Source organism: Lolium perenne, chromosome 5 (genome assembly GCF_019359855.2).
Source record: "Lolium perenne isolate Kyuss_39 chromosome 5, Kyuss_2.0, whole genome shotgun sequence".
NCBI classification, from domain to species: domain Eukaryota; kingdom Viridiplantae; phylum Streptophyta; class Magnoliopsida; order Poales; family Poaceae; genus Lolium; species Lolium perenne.
In genome coordinates, this window is record NC_067248.2 from 212,520,302 (window position 1) to 212,546,607 (window position 26,306).

Genomic DNA, 26,306 nt, shown 5'->3' on the forward strand with positions numbered 1-26,306 from the left:
TCTGGCTTTGTTGTTTGCCGGTGCTCTAGAATTGGTGTTGTTATTCGTGGTGGAGGAAGACCAGGCGGGGCGGCAGAGCTAAGCAGGTGGCCGGGGCAAAGCCTGGCATGTAGTGCTGCTGCTGTGTTTTGGGTTGCGAGCTGCTTCTGCGTTTTGGTTAGTGAATGGATGAACCACTGGGTGCGGTTTGGCCAGTAAGGAGATGAACCGCTGGTACGCTGATCGTAAGTGGCCCTGTGTCCTGTCCTAGAATCAGCGAAGATCCGGAAGAGGCGGCGAACGCCTCCGACCTGATCACCTGAATTTCTGGTACCGTTCACGTTCATCATTAAACTCACTAGAAGAGCACAAAGATGCAGTAGCTAACCACCAACTACTCCGTTCCACTCGTATTGGGGAAATTTTACAAGAAGAATCTTCAAATTCGGTAGTGATATTCTGTACCATCGCCCGTTCACCACAGTGCTGCTTCCGTGCTATCAAAACATTGGTTGATTCTAGAGGTGCATTGTCCATCAGCTACGGGCTGATGTAATGTTTGATCTCAATGGTGAATTTGTTTCAGATCAGAATGCAAAGAAGTATTCATATTAACCAAGAGACATTTATTTTGTTTATTATGGGTTATTTTATTGGAAATTAAGGAAACAAATGTAATGTAATTAAGTTAGCTGAATGGAACCATTTTACTGCTCCTTTGAGTGAGCAGAATAATATGCATAAAACCAAGTTTTTCTTTATGTAAAACGCGACACCAAGCTCGCCTTGCACCATGCCCTGGACGTCTATCCATGAGGCGATCACCGAGACGTACGGCGCGGAGATGGCCATGAAACCTCGTGCGCAGGTGGTGGGTGCTAACAGTGGGAGTTCCTTCCTCCTACATCCGTTGGTTTGACGATGGGACCGGGAGGAATCCAACACCTCGAATATGGCGTGAACATATTAGGTTAATTATTATTTCAAGAACCGCTATTTGTTGAATGGTGTAGGCGGCGCCACAAATAAAGCTTCTCAGATGATTCTTTTCTAATCGGTATAATAGATCTGGCAAGTTTGTGTGCTTGGGTGGTCCTTGTCGATGACACTTTGTGTTTTTGTTCTCTAGCCTTCGTTTTGTCACATCCGCGTACCATTCGATGCCCTACTAGATTTACAGACCAGTTTAATTTCATCCCTAGCCATTTCCATACTTTCATTTTATGTTTGCCGTGTGCAACACATACACCAATTAGAATATTCAATAAAAATAATGCCGTAGCAAGGCACGGATAAGTTTACTAGTAACTTTTAAATTATGAAAGTTGATATTTTATATTAAGTACTCCTATTAAGTAACCAAAATGCAAACGAATAGTGAACGAAGGGAGTAACGCACAAACAGACTGATACTAGCTGGCATCGTCGCCCAAAATAAATAAATGATCAAGTGTCAAGACTATATATATGATATGAAGCAAGCTACTAGTTGACGGTATCACTAATTGTACTGCATATACTACTAGCTAGCCAGAGAAATGGAACCATCCAGGGACAGCCTGGACGCACGGTGGTGCGCAGTGACCGGCGGACGGGGATTCATGGGGAGGCACCTGGTTATGGCGCTGCTCCGCTCCGGAGGATGGCGCGTTCGTATCACCGACATCGGCGCCGACGCCGCACTGGAACCCGTCGAGAATGAAGGACTTCTCGGCGCCGCCCTTCGCGACGGCCGTGCCGTGTACGTCTGCGCCGACGTATGCAAACTAGGCCAACTTACAGAAGGTACTGTTATCTTGTCACTCCGTCGTTTTTCTTGCATAAAGATTTTCTAACCGATCTACACATCGAGGTAACTCATCGAACAATTAATCGGCATAACTTTTTAGTTGAGGGATTTTACGATACATCTTATTACACATTAAGTGTGTAGTATATGGCATGATCTAACGGCTAAAATTGATTGGGCCTGGGGTAGCATTGTAATTTCTTTTCTTTCTCTAAGATCTGTAATTTGATTTTCTATTAGGATGGAGTTTGTGTTAATCTAAAATCAGTTCGTGCTTCTATTTGAAGGTTCTTGGATTTGGTTAGTCTCGTCTCCGTTGTGATCTAGTTTCAACCTGCGCCACCACCGCCTCCACTCCCTGCCCCCATTTATTGTGCGAAGCGGCTATCCGCACCGCATGAGATAGCGATGCACGAGGAAGTGGTGTCGCCCTCTGATTTGCGCGAGTAGTATCTAGCTTGTAACTGAACCTATTTCTCCTCTTAATTGATTTGGTAAAACACCAACCGTTTAGCCTAAAAAAACGCTCATTAGCTTTCTCACATCCAAGTTCGAACCCATTACAGTGCTACTGACGTGCGATCCAGATCGAACACACAGCACATCAGTGCTAGCTGGCTCTTGATCGTGAATTCAGGATCGAGAGTTCCAGTCAAAGCGTGACGTTGGAGGATCAGTTGCGCGACGCAGGCCAGGACAGCTCGCAGCGCGCCTTGCCGGCCCGGACACCGGCGCCGCCTCAATTGTGTAGCAGTAGCACGCAGCCGGGCTGTGCCAACGCAGCTAGGCTGCAACACGCTGGGATGGTAACGGGGTGGCCGTGTGCTCTAACCCTACTACTACGTGTGTTCTCTCCCCGACCATCTAGGAACGGATTTGATGTTAGCTAGGTAGCTCTTTTTTTTTAAGTAGCAAAAGGCTTGCCCTATTCAATTAATTTAGAAGATGAGTTTGAACAAAGAGTTCTGTTTACAACCCGATTCCAAAGCCGATTGCAAAGACCGCTACTCCCACTGCATCAAATTAATCATAAATTTGTCACCCGCAAGCACTCAAGGCCTAGCTTCAAGCTTGCTACTATGAAAAAGCTCTGGAAGCTGAAGTTCCATACTGCCTTGCAATGCGCTTTCGGAAAGTTGGATGTTCTCAATAACAGACCCTGAACTGAATCATCCGTGTGTCTCTCTCTTCTCTCTCTAACAAAACGAAGATAAGGACATTTTCACAACTTACAACATGAATAATTGGAGCTGATGCTATCCATTTGAATGTAGAAAAAGGAAAGAGCCCGATCTCAAACGAGCTGATGCTATCCACCATCGATTAAACTAACCCCGACTAGAATGCTTCGAGCTTCCAGCACTCTTCCTCCCGTGTCGCTCCCGCTTGGGGCGACACCAGAGGACCCCAAACCCTAGACCTCCTAGCCCTTTCCCTCTCCCACCCTCCTCCTCGCGGCCGCTAGAGGTGGCCGACCCGAAAACCGCACGCGGTCGCTAAGGAAGGTGGCGGTCGGGATCTCGCTGCTTTGCGGTCCTTGAGGAGAGCTCGAGCATCTGGGGCGGCGGCCTCGCTTGGGGAGGGTGGTGTCGTTCCTGCGGCAGGAGGCGCGCGCTGATGCTGGTGGTTCCTCTTCTTGGCTGTAGGGGCGGCGAGGAGAGGGTGTGGTGAGGTCGCGGTGCGGTGGCTGCCCCGTCAGCCTCCGGTCAGATCTGAAGACGGTGGCCCGTGCATGTGCTGTTTTGATCATGATGCCTCCGGATCTGGCCTCGCCGGATCTGGTGGGTAGTCGCAGTGTGCGGGGCTGGGGCTTTGGCCTGGGGAAACCTTTGGCCGACGGAGGCGGCCACGGCGTCAAGGGCGCTCCGGGCGCACTCCTTGGAGGTGATGCTGAGGTCCAACCCTATCCCCTTCCTCCCTCCCCCGGGTGAAAACCTAAATCTCTTGGATTGGGCGGCGGCATTCTGACGTCGTGTCCTCCTTGAAGGCGTCGTCTTAGGACGGTGGGAGGTGAACGGCGGTCCGTGGGCACCTGGTGGCGGCGTTCAGTGGTGTCGGTGTTCTACCATGGCCGGCTGAGGCCTACAACGGTGGTTCTGGTGCCATTATCTTGGCCATGTCTTCTTTTGGCGGCTTCGCCCTAAAGCTTGCTTCTTGATGAGTGTTCGGTGCTGAGGATGATGATGTGTGTGGACAGCTCGCATGCAGTTTTGATCCTGCTCGATGTTTGATGTCTACGCACGCTTCTATTCCTGTAGACAGTGTTGGGCCTCCAAGAGCAGAGGTTTGTAGAACAGCAGCAAGTTTCCCTTAAGTGAATCACCCAAGGTTTATCGAACTCAGTGAGGTAGAGGTCAAAGATATCCCTCTCAAGCAACCCTGCAATTGCGATACAAGAAGTCTCTTGTGTCCCCAACACACCTAATACACTTGTCAGATGTATAGGTGCACTAGTTCGGCGAAGAGATAGTGAAATACAAGTAATATGGATGAGTATAAGTAGTAATTGTAATCTGAAATAAAGATGGCAGCAAGCAAACATGTAACAGAACTTGTTGGAAACGGTGTTTCAATGCTTAGAAACAAGGCCTAGGGATCATACTTTCACTAGTGGACACTCTCAACAATGATCACATAAATAAATAACTTCTCTTCACTTGTGCTACTCTGAATTACTCTCCTATTGGAATCACTAATCATGTGGTGGCTACAAAAGCTCCGCTCAAAGTTCATCAAGTACTTGACAAACACCACTCATAGGGATATCCTCATCAAATCATAATCCAAGACAATACCGTTGCAATTTAGACCGAGTACTAACGTAGCATACACACTGTCAACAATAGCTATGAAAGGGGGAATAGATCACTTCAATACTATCATAGTAATAGTTAACTTCATAATCCACAAGAGATTACAATCATAACCTACGCCAAGTACTACATGATGCACACACTGCCAACTTTACATCATGGAGGAGGAATAGACTAATTTAATAACATCACTAGAGTAGCACATAGATTAATAGTGATACAAAGCTCATGATCACATAAATATCACACCATGGGAGAGAGAGATGAACCACATAGCTACCGGTAGAGCCCTCAGCCTCGGGGGAGAACTACTCCCTCCTCATCATGGGAGACAGCAACGGCGATGAAGATGGCGGTGGTGTCGATGGAGATGACTCCGGGGGCAATTCCCCGTCCCGGCGGTGTGCCGGAACAGAGACTTCTGTCTCCCGAAACTTGTCTTCGCGATGGCGGCGGCTACGGAACTCTTTGTGGAATATCGTCGATTGTTTTAGGGTTTTCGGAGACGGAGCTTTATATAGGCGAAAGGGCGGCGCGAGGGGGTGCCCGAGGTGGGGTCCCCACTAGGTGGCGCGGCCAAGGGGTGGCCCGCGCCCCCCTATGGTGTGGGCTCCTCGCGGCCCCCCTTCGTCTCTCCTTCGGACTCCGTGAAGCCCCTGGAAAAATAGGAACGTGGCCTTTTGTTTCGTCCAATTCCGAGAATATTTCCTGTGTAGGATTTCTGAAACCAAAAACAGCAGAAAACAGGAACTGGCGCTTCGGCATCTTGTTAATAGGTTAGTTCCGGAAAATGCATCAAAATGATATAAAGTATGGATAAAAGATGTAGGTATTGTCATAAAACTAGCTTGAAACATAAGAAATTATAGATACGTTTGAGACGTATCAAGCATCCCCAAGCTTAGTTCCTACTCGCCATCGAGTAGGTAAATGATAAAGAGAATAATTTCTGAAGTGACATGCTACCAACATAATCTTGATCAATACTATTGTAAAGCATATGAGATGAATGAAGTGATTCAAAGTAATGGTGAAGATAATGACTAAACAACTGAATCATATAGCAAAGACTTTTCATGAATAGTACTTTCAAGACAAGCATCAACAAGTCTTGCATAAGAGTTAACTCATAAAGCAATAGATTTTTAATAGAAGGTTTTGAAGCAACACAAAGGAAGATATAAGTTTCAGCAGTTGCTTTCAACTTCAACATGTTTATCTCATGGATAATTGTCAACACAAAATAATATGATGAATGCAAATAAGCAAATATGTAAGAATCAATGCACACAGTTGACACAAGTGTTTGCTTCTAAGATAGAAAGAAGTAGGTAAACTGACTCAACATAAAGTAAAAGAAAGACCCTTCGCAGAGGGAAGCAGGGATTACTCATGTTCTAGAGCTTTTATTTTGAAAACATGGAAACAATTTTGTCAACGGTAGTAATAATTCATATGTGTTATGCATAAAACCTCCTATAAGTTGCAAGCCTCATGCATCGAATACTAATAGTGCCCGCACCTTGTCCTAATTAGCTCGGATTTCCATGGATTATCATTGCTTTACATATGTTTCAACCAAGTGTCACAAAGGGGTACCTCTATGCCACCTGTACAAAGGTCCAAGGAGATAAATCGCATTTGATTTCTCGATTTTGATAGATCTCAACTTGAGGACATCCATACCGGGACAACATAGAAAACAGATAATGGACTCCTCTTTAATGCTTTAAGCATTCAACAACAGATAATATTCTCATAAGAGGTTTGAGGATTAATTGTCCAAGCTGAAACTTCTACCATGATAGATGGCTTTCGTTGGTGGCCCAATGTTCTTCTCTAACAATATGCATACTCAAACCATTTAATCATGACAAATCACCCTTACTTCAGACAAGACGAACATGCATAGCAACTCACGTGATATTCAACAAAGGTGTAACAAGTTGATGGCGTCCCCAGAAACATGGTTACCGCTCAACAAGCAACTTATAAGAAATAAGATACATAAGCAACATATTCAATACCACAATAGTTTTTAAGCTATTTTCCCATGAGCTATGTATTGCAAAGACAAGGAATGAAATTTTAAAGGTAGCACGTAAGCAATTTACTTGGAATGGAAGAGAAATACCACATAGTAGGTAGTTATGGTGGACACAAATGGCGTAAGTTTTGGCTCAAGGTTTTGGATGCACGAGAAGCATTCCCTCTCAGTACAAGGCTTTGGCTAGCAAGGTTGTTTGAAGCAAACACAAGTATGAACCGGTACAGCGAAACTTACATAAGAACATATTGCAAGCATTATAAGACTCTACATTGTCTCCTTGTTGTTCAAACACCTTTACCAGAATATATCTAGACTTTAGAGAGACCAATCATGCAAACCAAATTTCAACAAGCTCTATGGTAGTTCTCCACTAATAGGTTCAAACTACATGATGCAAGAGCTTAAACATGATCTATTTGAGAGCTCAAAACAATTGCCAAGTATCAAATTATTCAAGACCATATACCAATTACCACATGAAGCATTTTCTGTTTCCAACCAAATAGCAACATATGCAGCAGCTTTTAACTTCAGCCATGAACATTAAAAGTAAAACTAAGAACACAAGTGTTCATATGAAAAAGCGGAGTGTGTCTCTCTCACACACATGGATTGCTAGGATCCTAATTTATTCAAACACAAACAAAAATAAAAGCATACAGACGCTCCAAGTAAAGCACATAAGATGTGGCGGAATAAAAATATAGTTTCACTAGAGGTGACCTGATAAGTTGTCGATGAAGAAGGGGATGCCTTGGGCATCCCCAAGATTAGATGCTTGGGTATTCTTGAAATATGCAGGGATGAACCACGGGGTCATCCCCAAGCTTAGACTTTTCACTCTTCTTGATCATATTGTATCATCCTCCTCTTTTGACCCTTGAAAACTTCCTCCACACCAAACTCAAAACAATCTCATTAGAGGGTTAGTGCATAATCAAAAATTCACATGTTCAGCAAGGACACAATCATTTCCAACACTTCTGGACATTACCCAAGGTTACTGAAATTTAATGGAGCAAAGAAATCCATTCAACACAGTAAAAGATGCAATGTGAAATAAAAGGCAGAATCTGTCAAAACAGAACAGTCCGTAAAGAAGAATTTTTTTAGAGGCACTTAACATGCTCAGATGAAGAAGCTCAAATTGAATGAAAGTTGCGTACATATCTGAGGATCACTCATGAATTTTCGCAGAATTTTCTGAGTTTCCTACAGAGAGTTCTATTCAAATTCGTGACAGCTAGAAATTTATTTCTGCGCAGAAATCCAAATCTAGTATCAACCATTCAACCTTACTGTCAAAGACTTTACTTGGCACAACAATGCAATAAAATAAAGATAAGGAGAGGTTGCTACAGTAGTACCAACTTCCAAGACACAACAAAACAGTAGCAAAAATAAAAACATGGGTTATCTCCCAAGAAGTGCTTTCTTTATAGCCATTAAGATGGGCTCAGTAATTTTAATGATGCACTCGCAAGAAATAAGAGTTGAAGCAAAAGAGAGCATCAAAAGTAAATAAGATACACTTTTAAGTCTAATCCACTTCCTATGAAAAGGAATCTTGTAAATAAATAAGTCATGTAAGCATAATGCAATAAGCATAGAAAGGCAACACAAGCGCAACTTCAAGATTCTAAACATAAAGAGGGGAAACTTAATATTATTAAGATACATATAACCATGTTTCCCTCTCTCATAATAACTTTCAGTAGCATCATGAACAAACTCAACAATATAACTATCACATAAAGCATTCTTATTCACATGCATAAATGTATCATTACTCTCCACATAAGCATAATCAATTTTATTAGTAATAGTGGGAGTAAAACTATCACAACCATCATTGTAATCATCATAAATTGTAGGTATAGTATAATCATAATAAACTTTATCCTCCATAGTAGGTGGCACCAAAATACCACTATCATTATAATCATCATAAATGGGAGGCAAAGTATCATCAAAAAAAATTTCTCCTCAAAACTTGCGGGACTAAAAATGTCACAACCAGCTTCCCCAAGCTTAAATTCTTCCATAGCATTAGCAATAATAGTGTTCAAAGAGTTCATGCTAATAACATTGCTACAAATATTTTGCAATCAAACTTCCATGGGTTTTTTAATTCTCTCTTCAAACACATCATGTCCTAATTCAATATAAAGTTCATAAAGATCTCTAATTTTTTTGTTGTTTTCCATTAAGCCTAACTAGTGAAAATAAAAACAAGAAACAAAAAGATGCAATTGCAGGATCTAAAAGAAATAGCTTCGAGCAATCACACACCGACAACAGTGCTAGGAAATAGCTTAGTAGTCGGAGGATGTGAATACATTTTACCTTACCTCCCCGGCAACGGCGCCAGAAAATAGCTTGATGTCTACGCACGCTTCTATTCCTGTAGACAGTGTTGGGCCTCCCAGAGCAGAGGTTTGTAGAACAGCAGCAAATTTCCCTTAAGTGAATCACCCAAGGTTTATCAAACTCAGGGAGGTAGAGGTCAAAGATATCCCTCTCAAGCAACCCTGCAATTACGATACAAGAAGTCTCTTGTGTCCCCAACACACCTAATGCACTTGTCAGATGTATAGGTGCACTAGTTCGGCAAAGAGATAGTGAAATATAAGTAATATGGATGAGTATAAGTAGTAATTGCAATCTGAAATAAAGATAGCAGCAAGCAAACATGTAACAGAACTTGTTGGAAACGGTTTCAATGCTTAGAAACACGGCCTAGGGATCATACTTTCACTAGTGGACACTCTCAACAATGATCACATAAATAAATAACTTCTCTTCACTTGTGCTACTCTGAATTACTCTCCTATTGGAATCACTAATCATGTAGTGGCTACAAAAGCTCCGCTCAAAGTTCATCAAGTACTTGACAAACACCACTCATAGGGATATCCTCATCAAATCATAATCCAAGACAATACCGTTGCAATTTAGACCGAGTAGTAACATAGCATACACACTGTCAACAATAGCTATGAAAGGGGGAATAGATCACTTCAATACTATCATAGTAATAGTTAACTTCATAATCCACAAGAGATTACAATCATAACCTACGCCAAGTACTACATGATGCACACACTGTCAACTTTTCATCATGGAGGAGGAATAGACTACTTTAATAACATCACTAGAGTAGCACATACATTAATAGTGATACAAAGCACATGATCACATAAAGATCACACCATGGAAGAGAGAGATGAACCACATAGCTATCGGTAGAGCCCTCAGCCTCGGGGGAGAACTACTCCCTCCTCATCATGGGAGACAGCAACGGCGATGAAGATGGCGGTGGTGTTGATGGAGATGACTCCGGGGGCAATTCCCCGTCCCGGCGGCGTGCCGGAACAGAGACTTCTGTCCCCCGAAACTTGTCTTCGTGATGGTGGCGGCTACGAAACTCTTCGTGGAATATCGTCTATTGTTTTAGGGTTTTCGGAGACGGAGCTTTATATAGGCGAAAGGGCGGCGCGAGGGGGTGCTCGAGGTGGGGTCCCCACCAGGTGGCGCGACCAAGGGGTGGCCCGCGCCCCCCTATGGTGTGGGCTCCTCGCGGCCCCCCTTCGACTCTCCTTCGGACTCCGTGAAGCCCCTGGAAAAATAGGAACGTGGCATTTTGTTTCGTCCAATTCCGAGAATATTTCCTGTGTAGGATTTCTGAAACCAAAAACAGCAGAAAACAGGAACTGGCGCTTCGGCATCTTGTTAATAGGTTAGTTCCGGAAAATGCATCAAAATGATATAAAGTATGGATAAAACATGTAGGTATTGTCATAAAACTAGCATGGAACATAAGAAATTATAGATACGTTTGAGACGTATCAATGTTCTTCTCGCGGCAACCCTTTTTGTCAGTTCTTCTTGCGTGCTCTAGGGTGAGTTGTTCTACATTCCGATGGTTCGACGCCTTTCGATCCAAGGTGGGGAGGCAGGGGCCTTCTACGGAAGTAGAGGCAGAGTTCACGATCACTATGGTGCTGTCGAGATTTGACGAAAGACATGGCCTTTCTCAGGCGTGTCTACTCCACGACTACTTCTTCTAGGCTATGAGCGCGAGGATGGATGAAGGCCTCGACTCATGCGGTATTTCTTGATGTATTTTCTAGCTTTATGTGTGTGCATGTTAGCTGAACTGTCGGCATCTTGTATATGTTATTCAACTAGCAGCAGTTGTGGACGCATCTAGTAATGGTAACGCAGGCCGTTCCATCATCTGTCCAACCATTGAGATGGCGCTGTCGGTAGTGGAGTCTCAAGGTAGGGCGCTATGGAGGACGGCTGGGGCAGGGCAATGGTGTGGCAGCGGGGATGGCGACTGTAGATGGTGGACCGTGATGGGGGCAGGAGGAAACAGCGACGAGCTTTTTTAAAGGGAAGGAAACAGCGACGAGTTAATTGTCCCCTTCAGCTTTAGAGAAAATGGGACACGGGATAAATACTAGTGAACCGCTTGAAATACCCCTGATGACTAAATACTACACGAATTTGGTTGTAGTCTGTACTATTAAATTGCAAAGCAACCGGTGCGTCTTACGTCATCCTAGCAGTTTTGCATTATAGCCCTTCACAAATAATTTAATGAGCCCGCAGTACAATCATATCCAGACTTCCACGCACGCGAAAAAACAACGTCACAGAGGTCACGGGCTGCCCTAGCTAGCGCTCGAGCGCCAGGGAGAGAAGGAGCGATCAGTTTCCAACCAAATTTTCTTTCCATTTTTGTCAAATTTTGGACTGTAGTGGAGGCTATTGAGGAAAAGTTTTGCATGCATGTACAAACGGTCAAATTTGATGACGTAAGCGAAAATCTTTCCGAATTTGAAAATTCAAAACGTTTTATCTCACAAACGATAACTCCGATTTAAGATCTGTTTTCACCTATGAGTCGGTCTCGTCGAGATCTTCAAAACTAGCACCCATGTTAATATGTTTCGATGACTTTTTTTTCGGGCTAAAAGTTATCAACCCTCTCTATTCGAATAATCAACCCTCCGTACTTGAGTGATCAACGGTAAATGTATAAAATTATCAACCGGGTGTAGGCTATTGAGGAAAAGTTCTGCATGCATGTACAAAAAAGACGAATTTGCTGATGTCAGCGGAATCTTTTTTAAATTTGAAAATTCAAAACGTTTTAACTTTCAAACGACAACTCCAAATTAAGATTCGCTTTCACCAATAAATTCGTCTCGACGAGATCTTCAAAACTAGCACCCATGTTAATATGTTTCGACAAACTTTTTTTCTGGCTAAAAGTTATCAACCCTCTCTATTTGAATAATCAACCCCTCCGTAGTTGAGTGATCAACGGTAAATGTATAAAATTATCAACTTGGTGCAGGCTATTGAGGGAAAGTTCTGCATGCATGCACAAATAGACAAATCTGCTGATGTCAGCGAAATCTTTTCCAAATTTGAAAATTCAAAACATTTTAACTTTCAAACGACAACTCCAAATTAAGATTCGCTTTCACCAATAAATCTGTCTCGACGAGATCTTCAAAACTGACACCCAGGTTGATATGTTTCGAGAAACGTTTTTCCGGACTAAAAGTTATCAACCCTCTCTGTTTGAATAATCAACCCCTCCGTATTTAAGTGATCAACGGTGAATGTAAAAAATTATCAACCTGGTGCAGGCTACTGAGGAAAGTTTTGCATGCATGCACAAATAGACGAATCTGTTAATGTCAGCGGAATGTTTCCCAAATTTGAAAATACAAAACGTTTTAACTTTCAAATGACAACTCCAAATTAAGATTCGGTTTCACCAATAAATCCGTCTCGATGAGATCTACAAAACTAGCACCCATGTTAATATGTTTTGAGAAAGTTTTTTTCTGGCTAAAAGTTATCAACCCTCTGTATTTGAATAATCAACCTCTCCGTACTTGAGTGATCAACCGTAAATGTATAAAATTATCTACCCCAAATTTAATTTAATTTTAAATATTTAGCGAATCTTTTTTAGTTTAGAAGCTATCAACCCGGTGTCTTGTTATTTATCAACAGTAAATATAAATAACTACCAACCCTAAAAATCTAAATTCATTTCGAATATTTTTGCGACTCTTTTTAATTTACAAGTTATCTATCCGGTGCTCCGTTATTTATCAATGGTAATTATAAAAATAACTACCAACCCTAAAACGTATTTCATTTAGAATATTTTAGCGAATTTTTTTTTACAAGCTATCAACCTGGTGCCTCGTTATTTATCAACTGTAAATATAAATAAATAATAACCCTAAAAAGTATTTCATTTATAATATTTTAGCGACTCTCTTTTAATTTACAAGCTATCAACCCGGTGACCCGCTATTTATCAATGGTAAATATAAATAAATATCAACCCTAAAAATTTAATTTAATTTAAAATATGTAGCGACTCTTTTTTTGTTTACAAGTTATCAACCCGGTGCCCCGTTATTTATCAACGGTAAATATAAATACCTAGCAACCCTAAAAAGTAAATTTCATTTAGAATATTTTAGTAACTTTTGTTAGCGTACAACTTAAAACAGTACTTAATTTAAGTAGCAAGTGGTAGTTCATTTGAGTTGCAAGTGGATCTTCCCACCCGTTATTTCCCCCCTTAAAAACCACTGGCCCGAAAAAGGGAATTGCAAAAGGACCCCCGTAAATATGAATTATTGTATGAAAATAAAACCCAAAAGGGAATTGCAAAAAGAGAATTGAGAGCCTGCCACGTGCTGAAGAAAAAAGAGTGAGATGTTATGTATATACATGCAACAACTTATGAAAGTGTACTGAAAAGTTGGCTCATTAAAATACAAATCCATGAGATATTCTGTGCATGTGCATGCATGCAGTATGAACGCTCTTGGTTGCATGCAACTTGCAAAGTAGTAATACAAGCTGTTAGTGTGAACACGTGTGAACGCAATTAATATATTACATGATAAAAAGGGAATTGACTCGCTCCGCGAGCGCTTCCGCGCCACGGAAAGTGATTGCTCGAGTGATCGATTGCCAGGGAGGGGATTCGGTCACAGAGATGCGATTAATGATCCCACCGTTTTGGCTGGTTCGATCGGTGCCGGCCCGCCGCCGCTGGGCTACCTCACCGAGCTCTGGCCAGCACGTGCCTCGATGCTGCCGGTAAGATACCTCAACGAATCTCCTCGATCTCCAGAGCAACGAGCACGCCCGCCGCCAGAGATAGCCTGCCGCCGCCTTGAAATCGAGGGGGAACTCCGCCGCCACCCAAAATCTCCCCCGTTCCCAATCCGGTGGCCATCCCCGCCGCCGGAGATAGCCTACTCTCCCGCTACCTAGAAGTCGAGGGGAAATCCGCCGCCACCCAAAATCTCCCTCGTTCACACTCTGGTTAAAATAGCCGGCTATAGCCCATAGCCACGAATTTTTTTGAAGCTATGAAAGGCTATAGCGGGCTATAGCCATATAGCCGATTTGCTAAATAATGAAAAAAAAATGAGCAGCATAGAGTCATATATATATCAATAATTCATAAATTAATAACATAATAACATCTTCACATACGAGATACACATAATAGTTCACACATAGTTAAATACATAGTTTTGTCCAAATATTACAACATCATTATGTAGTTTAGGACATAGTTATGCTTGCCGCTCGGCTTTGTGGCTATTTCGCAAAGCAAATGGGCCGGTCGACTGAAATTTTTGGTCCAAAGTTTTGGGCCATTGAGCGGGAAATTTGCGGCTATGTGGCTAAATTAAGACTAAATAGCCTTAGCCGGGCTATTAGCGGCTGTTAGCAGCTATTTCTGTTTTAGCCTCTAAAGTCTCTAGCTATAGCCGCAGGCCTCGCGAAAGGCTAGAGCCGGACTATAGCCCAGCTATAGCCGACTATTTTAAAATAAACACAATTGTAACCATGAGATTTCTTGGAGCAGAGAACCGACAACAACAAATTGGTTCTGGCGATGATGAAGGAGGCTATGCACCTTGGCATCAGCCTGGATACTGAGGAGGACAAATCGTGTTCATTCTATTTTATAAATATAAAACATGTTTGTCTATATATTATTGTCCATGCATGGTAAGCAAATATCAGCAAATCTTAAGACTTCTTTAATAGAGCATTTCCGCACAAAACACAATTGACCATGTGTATTCTTAAAATATCTCCGCAATACTTTTTCAAAACCGGGTAGAAGAGAGTAATCATATCGGAGCCTAGATGCACTGGGGGTGGCCCTCGGCGTCCAAGAGTCATCGGGATTCTATATTAGTATGGAGTAAAGATTGTTATTATTATGATTCCGTAGCGAAGCACGGGTAATGTGCTAGTATTGCTAATATGGGCCGTTGGATCACGAAAACAAACACTGGTGGAAAAATGGGCTTTGGTCGCGGTTCGCAACTGCCATTAGTCGCGGTTGCGCAACCGCGACCAAAGTAGCGCGACTAAAGGCCCCCCCCCCCTTTAGTCGCGGTTCCTTACGAACCGCGACTAAAGGCCCGTCCACGTGGGCCGCAGGCGAGCGCCAGGGCGGAGGACCTTTAGTCGCGGTTCTTCTGGCCAACCGCGACTAAAGGCCTCCGCAGGGTTTAGGGTTTAGCCCCCCCTCCCCCTATATCTGGTTTCTTTTTAATTTGTATTGTTTTATTTCTTTTGGGTTTTAATTTTGAAGGAGTTTCACATATTCTACGGTACTACATACATGCATATGAATGTACAATTTCAAACAAATTTGAAATTAGAACCAAAAAGAATTCAAGAGGAATATACAATATATATTCAATATCGGATGACCATATACAATATATATTCAATATCGGATGACCATATACAATTTTGAACAAGTTTCCATCCATAATTTAGTGCATAAAAAGTTCTACGTCATCGTAATGGTGTTCTCCTCTAGGATCGATGACTTCCCTCGCCAACCATCCAGCTAGTTCCTCTTGAAGTGGTCGGAAGCGAGCTTCTGGACTAAGCGTCTTCCGGAGGTTATTCCTCAGGATGTTGTTCTCACACTTCTGGTCCCGCTCATTGCAGTATCTCTGGATCCTCTCACAAACATAGTATCCACATAGATTGGTCCCCGGTGGCTGAATATCCCCAGTCGTCCGCACTGCCATTTTAAAATGTAGCTCTTTTTTCAATTCACCGACCTTGGTATCTACGAACCGTCTCCAAACCCTACGAGGCAAAGAAAATTAAATGAACAAGAGAGTTATTAATTAGTTACTTGATATTAGGAAATGATGAACGAAATAGGCCGATCGATATAGAGCGCAAATGAATGAAAATAATTACTTTTGCATCATTTTTCTCATGTCGGCCCAAAGCGCCGGATCCATATTCAGAGAGTCGTGGACGAGAACTGAGGAGGTCTGAACTTGAATTACCATAAGAATCCAGTGGAACCTGCGGACACGATACATGCACAGTCATGCATAACTCATCGATTAGCCGCATACCATGCATGGAGTAAACAAAAGAGAATGTGCTCAAGACAGAAACACTCACCCAAAATGGTAAGGAAATAGAATATCACTTTTGAGTTTCTGTTTTCTAATAAACCGCCACAGGTCATCCTCCACGTCGGTGGGGTGGTGTTCTAACACATATGAATTAACGATTTGTGGGTCAATGAACCCAACATCATGGATGTTCCTTATTCGCATTTCCCGCTTCTTCATTCTGCATAATAGCGTACACAACAAGATAGTTAGGACAATATATATATATATATATATATATATATATATATATATATATATATATATATAGTGCGAGCAATGAACGAGATGGGGTAGAAATTAATAAATCACTTACAGAACGTAGCAACTGATGATAGATTTGTCGAGGTCGCGCAGATTGAACAGCTGGAACAATTCACTCAGATGAATTTGTACATAGTAATGTTTGAAGTGATGCTCATATCTAACTTCCGCATAGATATAGTCTTTGGCGTTTTTATGTTTTATGTAACCCTTGTACCAATTTAGCAGACCTTTCATTTGTCGATGTAGATCCTCTTCATGCGCAGGCTCGACGAGAGGGCCATTCTTCACATATGTAAATACTACGTCCTTCATTGGCGCCTCATCAAGGCCTAACAGTGCACGAAGAGTGATACCTAAGTCGGCCGCTTGTTCTCTGGCACTCGTTACAGTCAATCCATGTGCTGCCGCAGCTGCTATGATATCGGGGGCATCCGGACCGGCGGCTTGCACTATGAGCGGGGCGATCGATTGTTTACTTTGTTCCCCGAGCTGGGCAACTTCTTTCCCCCTTTCTAAGTTTTTCTCGGCCTCCTCCTCCAAGGCTTTCTTCTCCGCCAACTCTTGGTTCCTCTTGAACGCGAGTGCTTGCCTACGAAGCTCACGTAAATAGTCGTCAGGCAGATTCTTCGCGGCTTGGGACGGTGTGTTCAGAAATGACTTAGCCCAGCTCTTTTCCTTGTCAGAAAATACTTGCTTGGGCTCGGGCTCTCTTTTCTTCTTGCAGTCCGCCTTCCATTTCTCATATTCAGCAGCCGCGCGTGCGTCGACTTCCTCGGCACTACGTTCCCAAGGCCTTGTGGGGAGAGGCTTCAGTGATGGCTCTGGTATCTTTGTGGTTCTAGGTACATAAGGGTCCGGGTTAATAACCCAGGACTGCCGCTTCTTCGCCGGAGGTGGATTGGGGCGGTGTCCGATCATGACCCGCCGGACGAGGATCGGGGGCGGCGTCGCCACCCGCCGGAGGTGAATTGGGGGGCGGCGTCGGCTGACGTGAAGGAGGTGTAGGTGAAGCACCACCACCACCACCGCCACCGCCACCGTCACCGCCACCGCCACCGCCACCGCCACCACCACCACCGTACGGGGGTGGACTTGTTGGCGCCTCGCCTGGAAACTTGATAAATTTCTTCTGCCATAGAATGAACTGGCGCTTGACATCTCCAAGTCTTTTCACCCCTTCAGGTGTAGCAATGTCAATGTCCAGGTCCTCAAACCCTTGGACTATCTCCTCCACCGTGACACGAGCATAGCCATCTTGAATGGGGTTGTTGTGGTGGAGTGCTCCAGGTGGTAAAGCACTGCCGATGGCTACCTTCATGGACATGTTCCCGATAGGATAATACAGATGACATGCTTTCATCTCCTTTATATCGTCCACGGGGTAGCGAGGAGGCTCCGGTGCAGTAATTTCGATCACCAGAGGCTCCGGTGCAGTAATTTCGATCGTCGGTGCACCAGCCGGTGAGGCCTCCGTGGAAGCCACGCTGCTTCTTCTCCGCTGCTGGCTTCCGAGATCCATTGGATGATCTTCATGCTGCGCCCGAGCTGCATCTCTTTCGGCGACTAGTACACTCACGGTTTTCTTCATCACATCCATTTCCGTTACCAACTTCGCCACAACATCTGCATCCCGATCCATCTTTCTCTTACGGCTTCTGTAACCGTACGGGTCATCGTTCTGGGGGAACCCTACTTTCCACGGAATGGGCCCCATGCCTCGTACACGTCCTCCGTGTTCAGGATTCCCGAGGGCTTTTGTCAGGGCGTCGTTCTCTCTGTTGAACTTGATCCTCCCCTCTTGAGCATCCCTCATTGCCTCAATAAGCTTTTGGGTGGGTGTAATTATTTTGCCGTGATAAACACACTCCCCTGTCTCCGGGTTCAGCGATCCCCCATGCCCGTACCACCAGCTTTTGGCCCTTGGGTCCCATCCCTCCGTACCTGGACGGATTCCTCGCGCCCTCAGCTCGTTCTCCATCTTCTCCCACTTAGGCTGCCAAAAGCGATACCCTCCTGGCCCCATAATATGATTGTACTCCTTCTTGGCCGCATTCTCCTTATTTTTTTTCGATATTTCAAGGAACTGCTCCGATTTCTTTTGCTTCACAAATTCTGGCCAATCATGTTGCAGTTTCTCATATTGTCCTTTGAAATCCGGAGTCTTGCCCTGCTTGACAAAGTCATGGGCTAGATTTTGCTTGTATTTCCGGAATGCGTTGGCCATCTTAGAAAGAGCGAACTGTTTGACTAGCTTGCACCTCTCCTTGTTTTCCTGAATCTTGTTACCCGCCTCATCGTATCTGCGGTATTCCGGAGGTAGAACGAAATGTTCCATAAGCTTCTTGAAGCAATCTTTTTTTGTTCTCTTATCGACAAAAGTGAAACCAAGACGTGCCTTCTTTGGCTCATTCCACTCCTGGACGGTGATCGAGACGTTGTCTCTAACAACGGCTCCGCATTGGCTGACAAACTTGGTGGCGTTCTTGCTGGGCTCCAGCGGCCTGCCGGTTTCTTCATCGACAACCTCGATGGTGCATGTTTCGTTTGGTTTCATCGTCTTGGTTGCGCCACGCTTTGACGACGTACTCGATTTTTTCGACGATCCGGCCGAGGGCTAAAATAAGAAAGAGAGTCGCGCGCGTTACTACACACACATTTATTCAAATCAGTTAGTTTGTATCACCAGACGCTCAATATGTATATATATATACCTCGGCCGCGATCGTGCCTTTTCCACTTAGTCTCCCCTCGTGCCGCGATTGAGGAAGACCAATCGGCTTAAGGTCAGGAACAAAGTCAACACAAAACTCAATTACCTCCTCATTTCCATAGCCCTTGGCGATGCTTCCTTCTGGCCTAGCACGGTTACGAACATATTTCTTTAATATTCCCATGAACCTCTCGAAGGGGAACATATTGTGTAGAAATACAGGACCGAGAATGGAAATCTCATCGACTAGGTGAACCAGGAGGTGCGTCATAATATTGAAGAAGGATGGCGGGAACACCAACTCGAAACTGACAAGACATTGGATCACATCGTTCTGTAACCGTGGTAGAACTTCTGGACTGATTACCTTCTGAGAGATTGCATTGAGGAATGCACATAGCTTCACAATGGCTACTCGAACATTTTCCGGCAGGAGCCCCCTCAAAGCAATCGGAAGCAATTGCGTCATAATCACGTGGCAGTCGTGAGACTTCAGGTTTTGGAACTTTTTCTCCGCCATGTTTATTATTCCCTTTATATTGGACGAGAATCCTGACGGGACCTTCATACTGCTCAGGCATTCAAAAAAGATGACCTTCTCTTCTTTGGTCAGAGCGTAGCTGGCACGACCTTGAAACCGTTCCGGATGCCGGTCATCAGGGTCTTTCAAACTTTGCTGGTCCTGCCGTGCTTCCTTTGTATCATTTGACTTCCCATACACGCCCAAGAAGCTTAGGATGTTCACGCAAATATTCTTCGTAACGTGCATCACGTCGATTGCAGAGCGGACTTCTAGGACTTTCCAATATTCTAGCTCCTAGAATATAGATTTCTTCTTCCACATGGCTACGTGCCCGTCAACTCCCTTCGGAACTGATTGTCCGCCAGGACCCTTTCCAAAGATGACTTTCAAATCCTTGACCATATCAAATACCTCAGCACCAGTGTGTTCCGCAGGCTTCGGCCGGTGATCTGCCTTGCCGTTGTAATGCTTGCCTTTCTTTCTTCCTGGATGACCTTTCGGAAGAAATCGACGATGCCCAAGGTACACGTTCTTCTTACAATTTGGCAAATGTACACTTTCAGTCTCATGTAAGCAGTGCGTGCATGCATTGTATCCCTTATTTGACAGTCCCGAAAGGTTACTAAGAGCAGGCCAATCGTTGATGGTTACGAAAAGCAACGCTCGTAGGTCAAATTCCTCTTCTTTGTGCTCATCCCACACACGGACACCAGGTCTGCCCCACAGCTGTAAAAGTTCGTCAACTAATGGCCTTAGGTACACATCGATGTCGTTGCCGGGTTGCTTCGGACCTTGGATGAGCACTGGCATCATAATGAACTTCCGCTTCATGCACAACCAAGGAGGAAGGTTGTAGATGCATAGAGTCACGGGCCAGGTACTATGGCTGGAGCTCTGCTCGCCAAAAGGATTCATGCCATCCGTACTTAGACCAAATCTTATGTTCCTTGCGTCAGCTGCAAAATCTTTGAACTCTCTGTCGATCTTTCTCCATTGCGTTCCATCTGCGGGGTGTCTCAACTCCCCGTCCGACTTACGGTCCTCTTTGTGCCATCGCAACAACTTGGCATGCTCTTTGTTCCTGAACAGACGTTTCAACCGTGGTATTATAGGAGCATACCACATCACCTTGGCGGGAACCCTCTTCCTGGGTTTACGGCCCTCAACATCGTCACCAGGGTCATCGCCTCGATCTTATAACGCAATGCGGTGCATACCGGGCATTCATTCAAATTCTCGTATTCACCGCGGTAGAGGATGCGATCGTTGATGCATGCATGTATCTTCGAACCTCTAAACCTAGAGGGCAGACAACCTTCTTTGCTTCGTACGTACTGGCGGGCAACTCGTTATTCTTTGGAAACATATTCTTCAACATTTTCAGCAAGTTTTCAAATGCCGAGTCAGCTACACCTGCCTGTGCCTTCCATTTCAGCAAATCCAGTGTGCAGCCCAGCTTTTTCAGACCATCATCGCATCCGGGGTACAGCGCCTTCCTGTGATCCTCTAACATGCGATCCAAATTCTCCCTCTCTTTTTCAGTTTCGCAGCGTCTCCGTGCATCAGCAATGGTCCGACCAAGATCATCAACGGGATCATCACGTGCCTCTTCTTCACCTTCCCCTTCACCTTCCCCTTCACCTTCAGCATCCTCCATGAAAGTATCACCGAAATGAGCAAGATAGCTTTCATCGATGAAATCATCCCCTTCTTCATCTTCTTCCATTATAACCCCTCATTTTCCATGCTTGGTCCAACAATTATAGCTTGGCATGAAACCGTGCCGAAGCAGGTGCATGTGAACATCTCTTGAGGAAGAGTAACCTTTCTGATTCTTACAGTTAACACATGGACAGATAACAAAACCCCCCTGCTTGTTCGCATTAGCCACTACGAGGAAATCTTTCAAACCCGTACTGAACTCGCCGGAGAGTCGGTTACCGTACATCCATTGTCGATTCATCTGCATTATTATAATATAAAATATATAATTAACCATCATGCATTTGTTAAACTAACTAGCTACAAACAATATAAATTAAACAATGAACTACACACACATGCATATTTTATCAACGACACATCAAAGGTTCAAGTTGCTAACCGCGATCGAGGAGGAAAAAATAAATGAGAAAGCTCAAGTGTGGCTCCAACACTTCATATCATGTTTGTTTCATGCTCTTGGGGCATTTCATCAAACACCTTATGTGCATAAGAGGAACCAAAAGCAAACCTAACACCCACTTGTGAAGTTTGTGAAGAGAATGGCTCCAAATGGCTAAGTGTTGGCTGCTGGATGGGTATATATAGGGGGGGCTTTAGTCCCGGTTGGCCTGGCCAACCGCGACTAAAGGCCCTCGGGCACCTTTAGTCGCGGTTGGCCTGGCCAACCGCGACTAAAGCCCCCCACGTGCACCGGCTGGCCACCGAGCGCCCTGGGCCCAGGCCTTTGGTCGCGGTTCGCCTCCCGAACCGCGACTAAAGGTCCCATTAGTCGCGGTTCCTACAGCTTCGCGACTTATGGGGCTCACCGGAAGCCTGTTTTTCTACCAGTGAAATGAATTGAAATTATTCAATACCAACCACGTAAAAGATCCGAGTTAGTAATTTGATGAGAGCATAGTATTGATAGGATCCTGGCATATACGTATCTCCTTGCCAAAAGAAACCCATCCACCTGACCTTCGTCCCCAATACATTCGCAGCTAGCTAGCTTACCAGGTCGTCTGCAGATTCACAAGTTTATACATCATCACGGAACGTTCACACGATATTTATTTTAAGATGATGTCTTGTGCACTGCAGCTTTCGAAGGGGTAGACACTGTTTTCCACACTGCTGCGCCGGATCCTGCCAACAACAACTTCCCTCTTCATTACAAGGTCAACGTCGAGGGTTAGTATCGTGAAATCATCTTATTTTCACCTTTTTTGACAGGTCTGCAAATTAATGTACTCACGGAACTTTTTTTTTGTTGCTTGAGCGCTTACAGGGACAAAGAATGTCGTCGAGGCTTGTAACACATGCAAGGTTAAAAAGCTAATATACACTAGCTCGAGTGGGGTTGTATTCGACGGAGTTCATGGCCTCTTCAGTGTAGATGAATCAACGCCATATCCAGATAAGGTTGCCTCGCATAATGACTCAATTATTCTCGCTTCCATGTGTTAGAGCATCCCCACTCGTTGGCGCTCTCCACGCCTAAATCCGGCGAAATTTTCGTCCGGATTGGAGGAAGATTTGGCGTGGGGAGCGCCGAAGTTCCAGCCGTCCCCCCGGCAGGAAATCCTCAACCTCGACCATTTGACATATTTCAAACAAATTTAACATAAAATTTAACAAGTTCGGCGACCAAGAGTACGAAAATTGCTGAAACAAATTCGGCGATAATCAGTACAATGTTTAACAAGTGCTGAAACAAATGAAGCACACAATTTCACAATTTTTCAAACAAATTAAGACAGACTAGTTGGCGTCGGCGTTGGCGTTGCCTCGGAGCCTCCATATGTGCTCCACCAGATCATCTTGCAGCAGCTGATGCATTGTAGAGTCTCGAATCTCCTGGCGCATAGCAATGAAGGCGGCCCATGATGGAGGCACCTGGTGATTAGGCGGGGTGGTGCCGGCGGCGAGAGAGATACGAGGGGTGGGGGAGATTTTGAGCGACGTGGCGGTGGGGTTCGTGCGTCGAGTCAACGACAGATCGGGCCCTTCCCCGCTTTTCACTCGTCCGGAGTCCCCGATAGGTCCCCGGGGGGCCGGGGATGGCGTGGGCTCGCCGGATGGATGAAGGGCCAAATCCGGACGAAAACGAGGAACCGGGGGCGCGACTGGACCGAATTTCGCCGTCCGGATGGGAAAAACGTCGCTCAGGGGCCTCGTCGGGGGGACGAGTGGAGATGCTCTTACTGCTTAAGGTTCTGCACTTCCAGGATGAAACCAAATGATATATACACTTATCCTTATCTTGGTATATAAATGTGCCTAAAAGCTGAAATGCCTCATGTGTATCCAGAAAAAGCAGAGCCACTTATTTTCAAACGGAGAGAGTAGTATAGTTGTTACGTTTGCATCTTGAGCTGTTTTTATATACAAGGTGAATTAGTATTTTATGCCCAATTTTAAAAATTAACTGGACCAAAAATATCTGAGTTATATGTACATAGCTATTGTTTTTGAAATGTGAGTTCACTGGCATGCTTTTTCTGCGAAATTAAATCACATTTTGCTGGTAAATTTAATGGTTAAAGTTGGAGACAAAGATGGAATCAAAATACAAAGTAGCATTCTAAGTATGGGGATCAAGTATCCCCGGTTCGTACCACCTTCCAGGTGGACGTCCTCTACAATACTCCACCTCCGCGTGTCTAAGCAAGCGCCGCCAAGCATAGCTTCGCCTCCTCGTTCTTCCTCGCCTCCTCTGCATCACCAGAAATAAGTCGGGAGCAGCTCACGGTCAACAACAGCGGGTGATGGCTCAAAAAATAAGAGAAAAACTAATCTACGATGGAAAAGAAAACTCAAATTTAACCCTACACCACGAATGCGTGGCCCCCGACAAAGATCATGGAGATCAACCTCAGAAGCTTGTTTAGAAACTAGACTATGGTTTTGCATCTGATACCATATAGAATGAGAGAGATTAACGTAATACGGTGCATGTTTTTATTGAGCCTCTCGGGTTAGTTATATAGTACTAAAAGATTTGAAGGCTAAGAAACTCTCCTAAAGATAAGGTGGAAGATGGATTACAAATTCTACACAAATCCCGTGTAATCTACAATTACTAAATATACTCGAACACATTTACCTAACAAATCACCCTAATAAAAATAATTAAGAATAAATTAACTCATTCTACTGCTAACCACCTTGTTTTGGTATTGTTAGTTTGCAGATGCCTACACAGAAACGAAGGCAGAAGCTGAAAAGCTAGTAATGAACGCCAATGACACAGATGAGCTTCTCACTTGTTGTATACGTCCTGGAGGCATTTTTGGTCCCGGTGGTAGGCTGGTGCCAATATTAGTTTCTTGGAGAGGATTTATTGTAAGCGCTTTTATATTGGGCGACATAACTATACAAGTGATAATATAATTAAAGTTAAATAACCTAGTGTACATATATATAATTTAGTATTTTCGTTTTGTAATACCACTGGAAACATTGTGCCCCGGTCCATGGAGGCATTTTTCGGTTGGCTGGTGCCAACAAAAACGGGACCTAAGATACTAAGCTACCAACCAAAACGTTAGGAGCAGCGATGGTTTCAGCTCAGTCAATACATTTTTGTCGACTTAAATTAACTCAAAGAAAATCCTTCATGCGTAGTTTAAATTATATTACACCGTGTTTATTGTTGCAGGTTATTATGGGTGATGGAAAGAATTGTGATGATTTTGTATATGTTGATAATGTGGTGCACGGTCATTTATGTGCTGAGAAAACACTTTCTACCAGAGAAGGTGCAAGGAGAAGTGGAGGCAAAGTACGTATTTATCATATGATTCATGTTTTTTCTGTCTTGACATGCTCAGTTTTTTTTGAGAGAAGGACATGTTTAATTATTTGATAGGCCTACTTTATAACTAATATGGAGCCAATGAATTTGTGGGACTTTTTCTATATGGTTTTGGAAGACCTTGGATACAAAAGGTGATGTTTCTCTATTTCCTCCTATATCATAGTGCATCAAATTCGTAGTTAAAGTGATTATAAATTTCAAAGTTTCATTTTGTGTTGACACACATCCTCTGCCCCGACAACACATCTAAGTACAAGTACATGTGGAAACAGCGTTGTTCCGTGGCTTTTATATATATGTGCCACCTTTATCTGCACTCTATGTTATCAATAGCGAGATAATATAGCAAATGACTATCATGAAATAGTTTTTCCTAACAGAAAATTGACATATTAATCACATGGCTTTGTATTTGGAAGTAATTAGTACACTTAATATAAATAGTACATGCCTCTTTATTTACAATTTTTCGATTTTATCTATATATTAATTTGTTGTGATAAAGTAAGACACAATCTGGTAATGACAATTATGTACTTCTTACAATTGGAGCAATATGGCAAGATATGAGATACTAACTTATGACGTTTATTTGCAGCCGATTTAAATTAAGAATACCTTTGTATCTCCTCATGCCTATAATATTTCTGGTTGAGTGGAGCTACAAGAAAATATTATCTCGCTTTGGAATGCATAACCCTAGCGCAGTAACATCCACAACCATTAAGTATGCCACGGTGAATAGAACATTCACCTGCAACAACGCTGCTGAACAACTTGGTTACAAACCAATAGTGTCACTCAAGGTTTGTACTACCCACCAGTTTTCTTCCGTATTTCTAACTTAGCATCTAATATTTATTTCATTACGCTGATGCTTTTCCCCATATAAATTTTTAGGAGGGAGTAAAGATGACTACTGAATTCTACAAGCAGTTCATGGCGTGAGATACACACATTTATCTAGAAAAAAATGATACAAAATTCCATCGACATCAATTACACTTATTGCCATGAAATAGATATGAACGAAACATATAATACATGTACATGATAGACATAGTTACCTTGTCTACGATTGAATCTTGCATATTTGCAATTGTATTTGACCATAAACTTATAAAGCTTTGTAACCACTACAAGAA

At 43.6% G+C, this 26,306-nt stretch overlaps 1 protein-coding gene across 1 annotated transcript; it reads left to right on the forward strand.

Moving 5' to 3' along the window:
• The first annotated feature begins 1,499 nt into the window (after positions 1-1,499).
• On the forward strand, positions 1,500-26,251 carry LOC127301852 (3beta-hydroxysteroid-dehydrogenase/decarboxylase). Its single transcript, XM_051332130.2, has 8 exons — positions 1,500-1,764; positions 22,443-22,532; positions 22,630-22,763; positions 24,528-24,686; positions 25,003-25,125; positions 25,213-25,292; positions 25,760-25,967; positions 26,062-26,251. The coding sequence occupies exons 1-8, from the start codon at positions 1,518-1,520 to the stop codon at positions 26,107-26,109; spliced, it is 1,089 nt and encodes a 362-aa protein (XP_051188090.1). The 5' UTR covers positions 1,500-1,517; the 3' UTR covers positions 26,110-26,251.
• Positions 26,252-26,306: the final 55 nt, after the last annotated feature.

Coding starts and splice junctions, on each gene's coding strand:
- LOC127301852 (XM_051332130.2), top strand. CDS start 1,518: ATGGAACCATCCAGGGACAGCCTGGACGCACGGTGGTGCGCAGTGACC. Junction 24,687..25,002: donor TTTCTTGGAGAGGATTTATT/GTAAGCGCTTTT, acceptor TTATTGTTGCAG/GTTATTATGGGTGATGGAAA. Junction 25,126..25,212: donor CAAGGAGAAGTGGAGGCAAA/GTACGTATTTAT, acceptor ATTATTTGATAG/GCCTACTTTATAACTAATAT.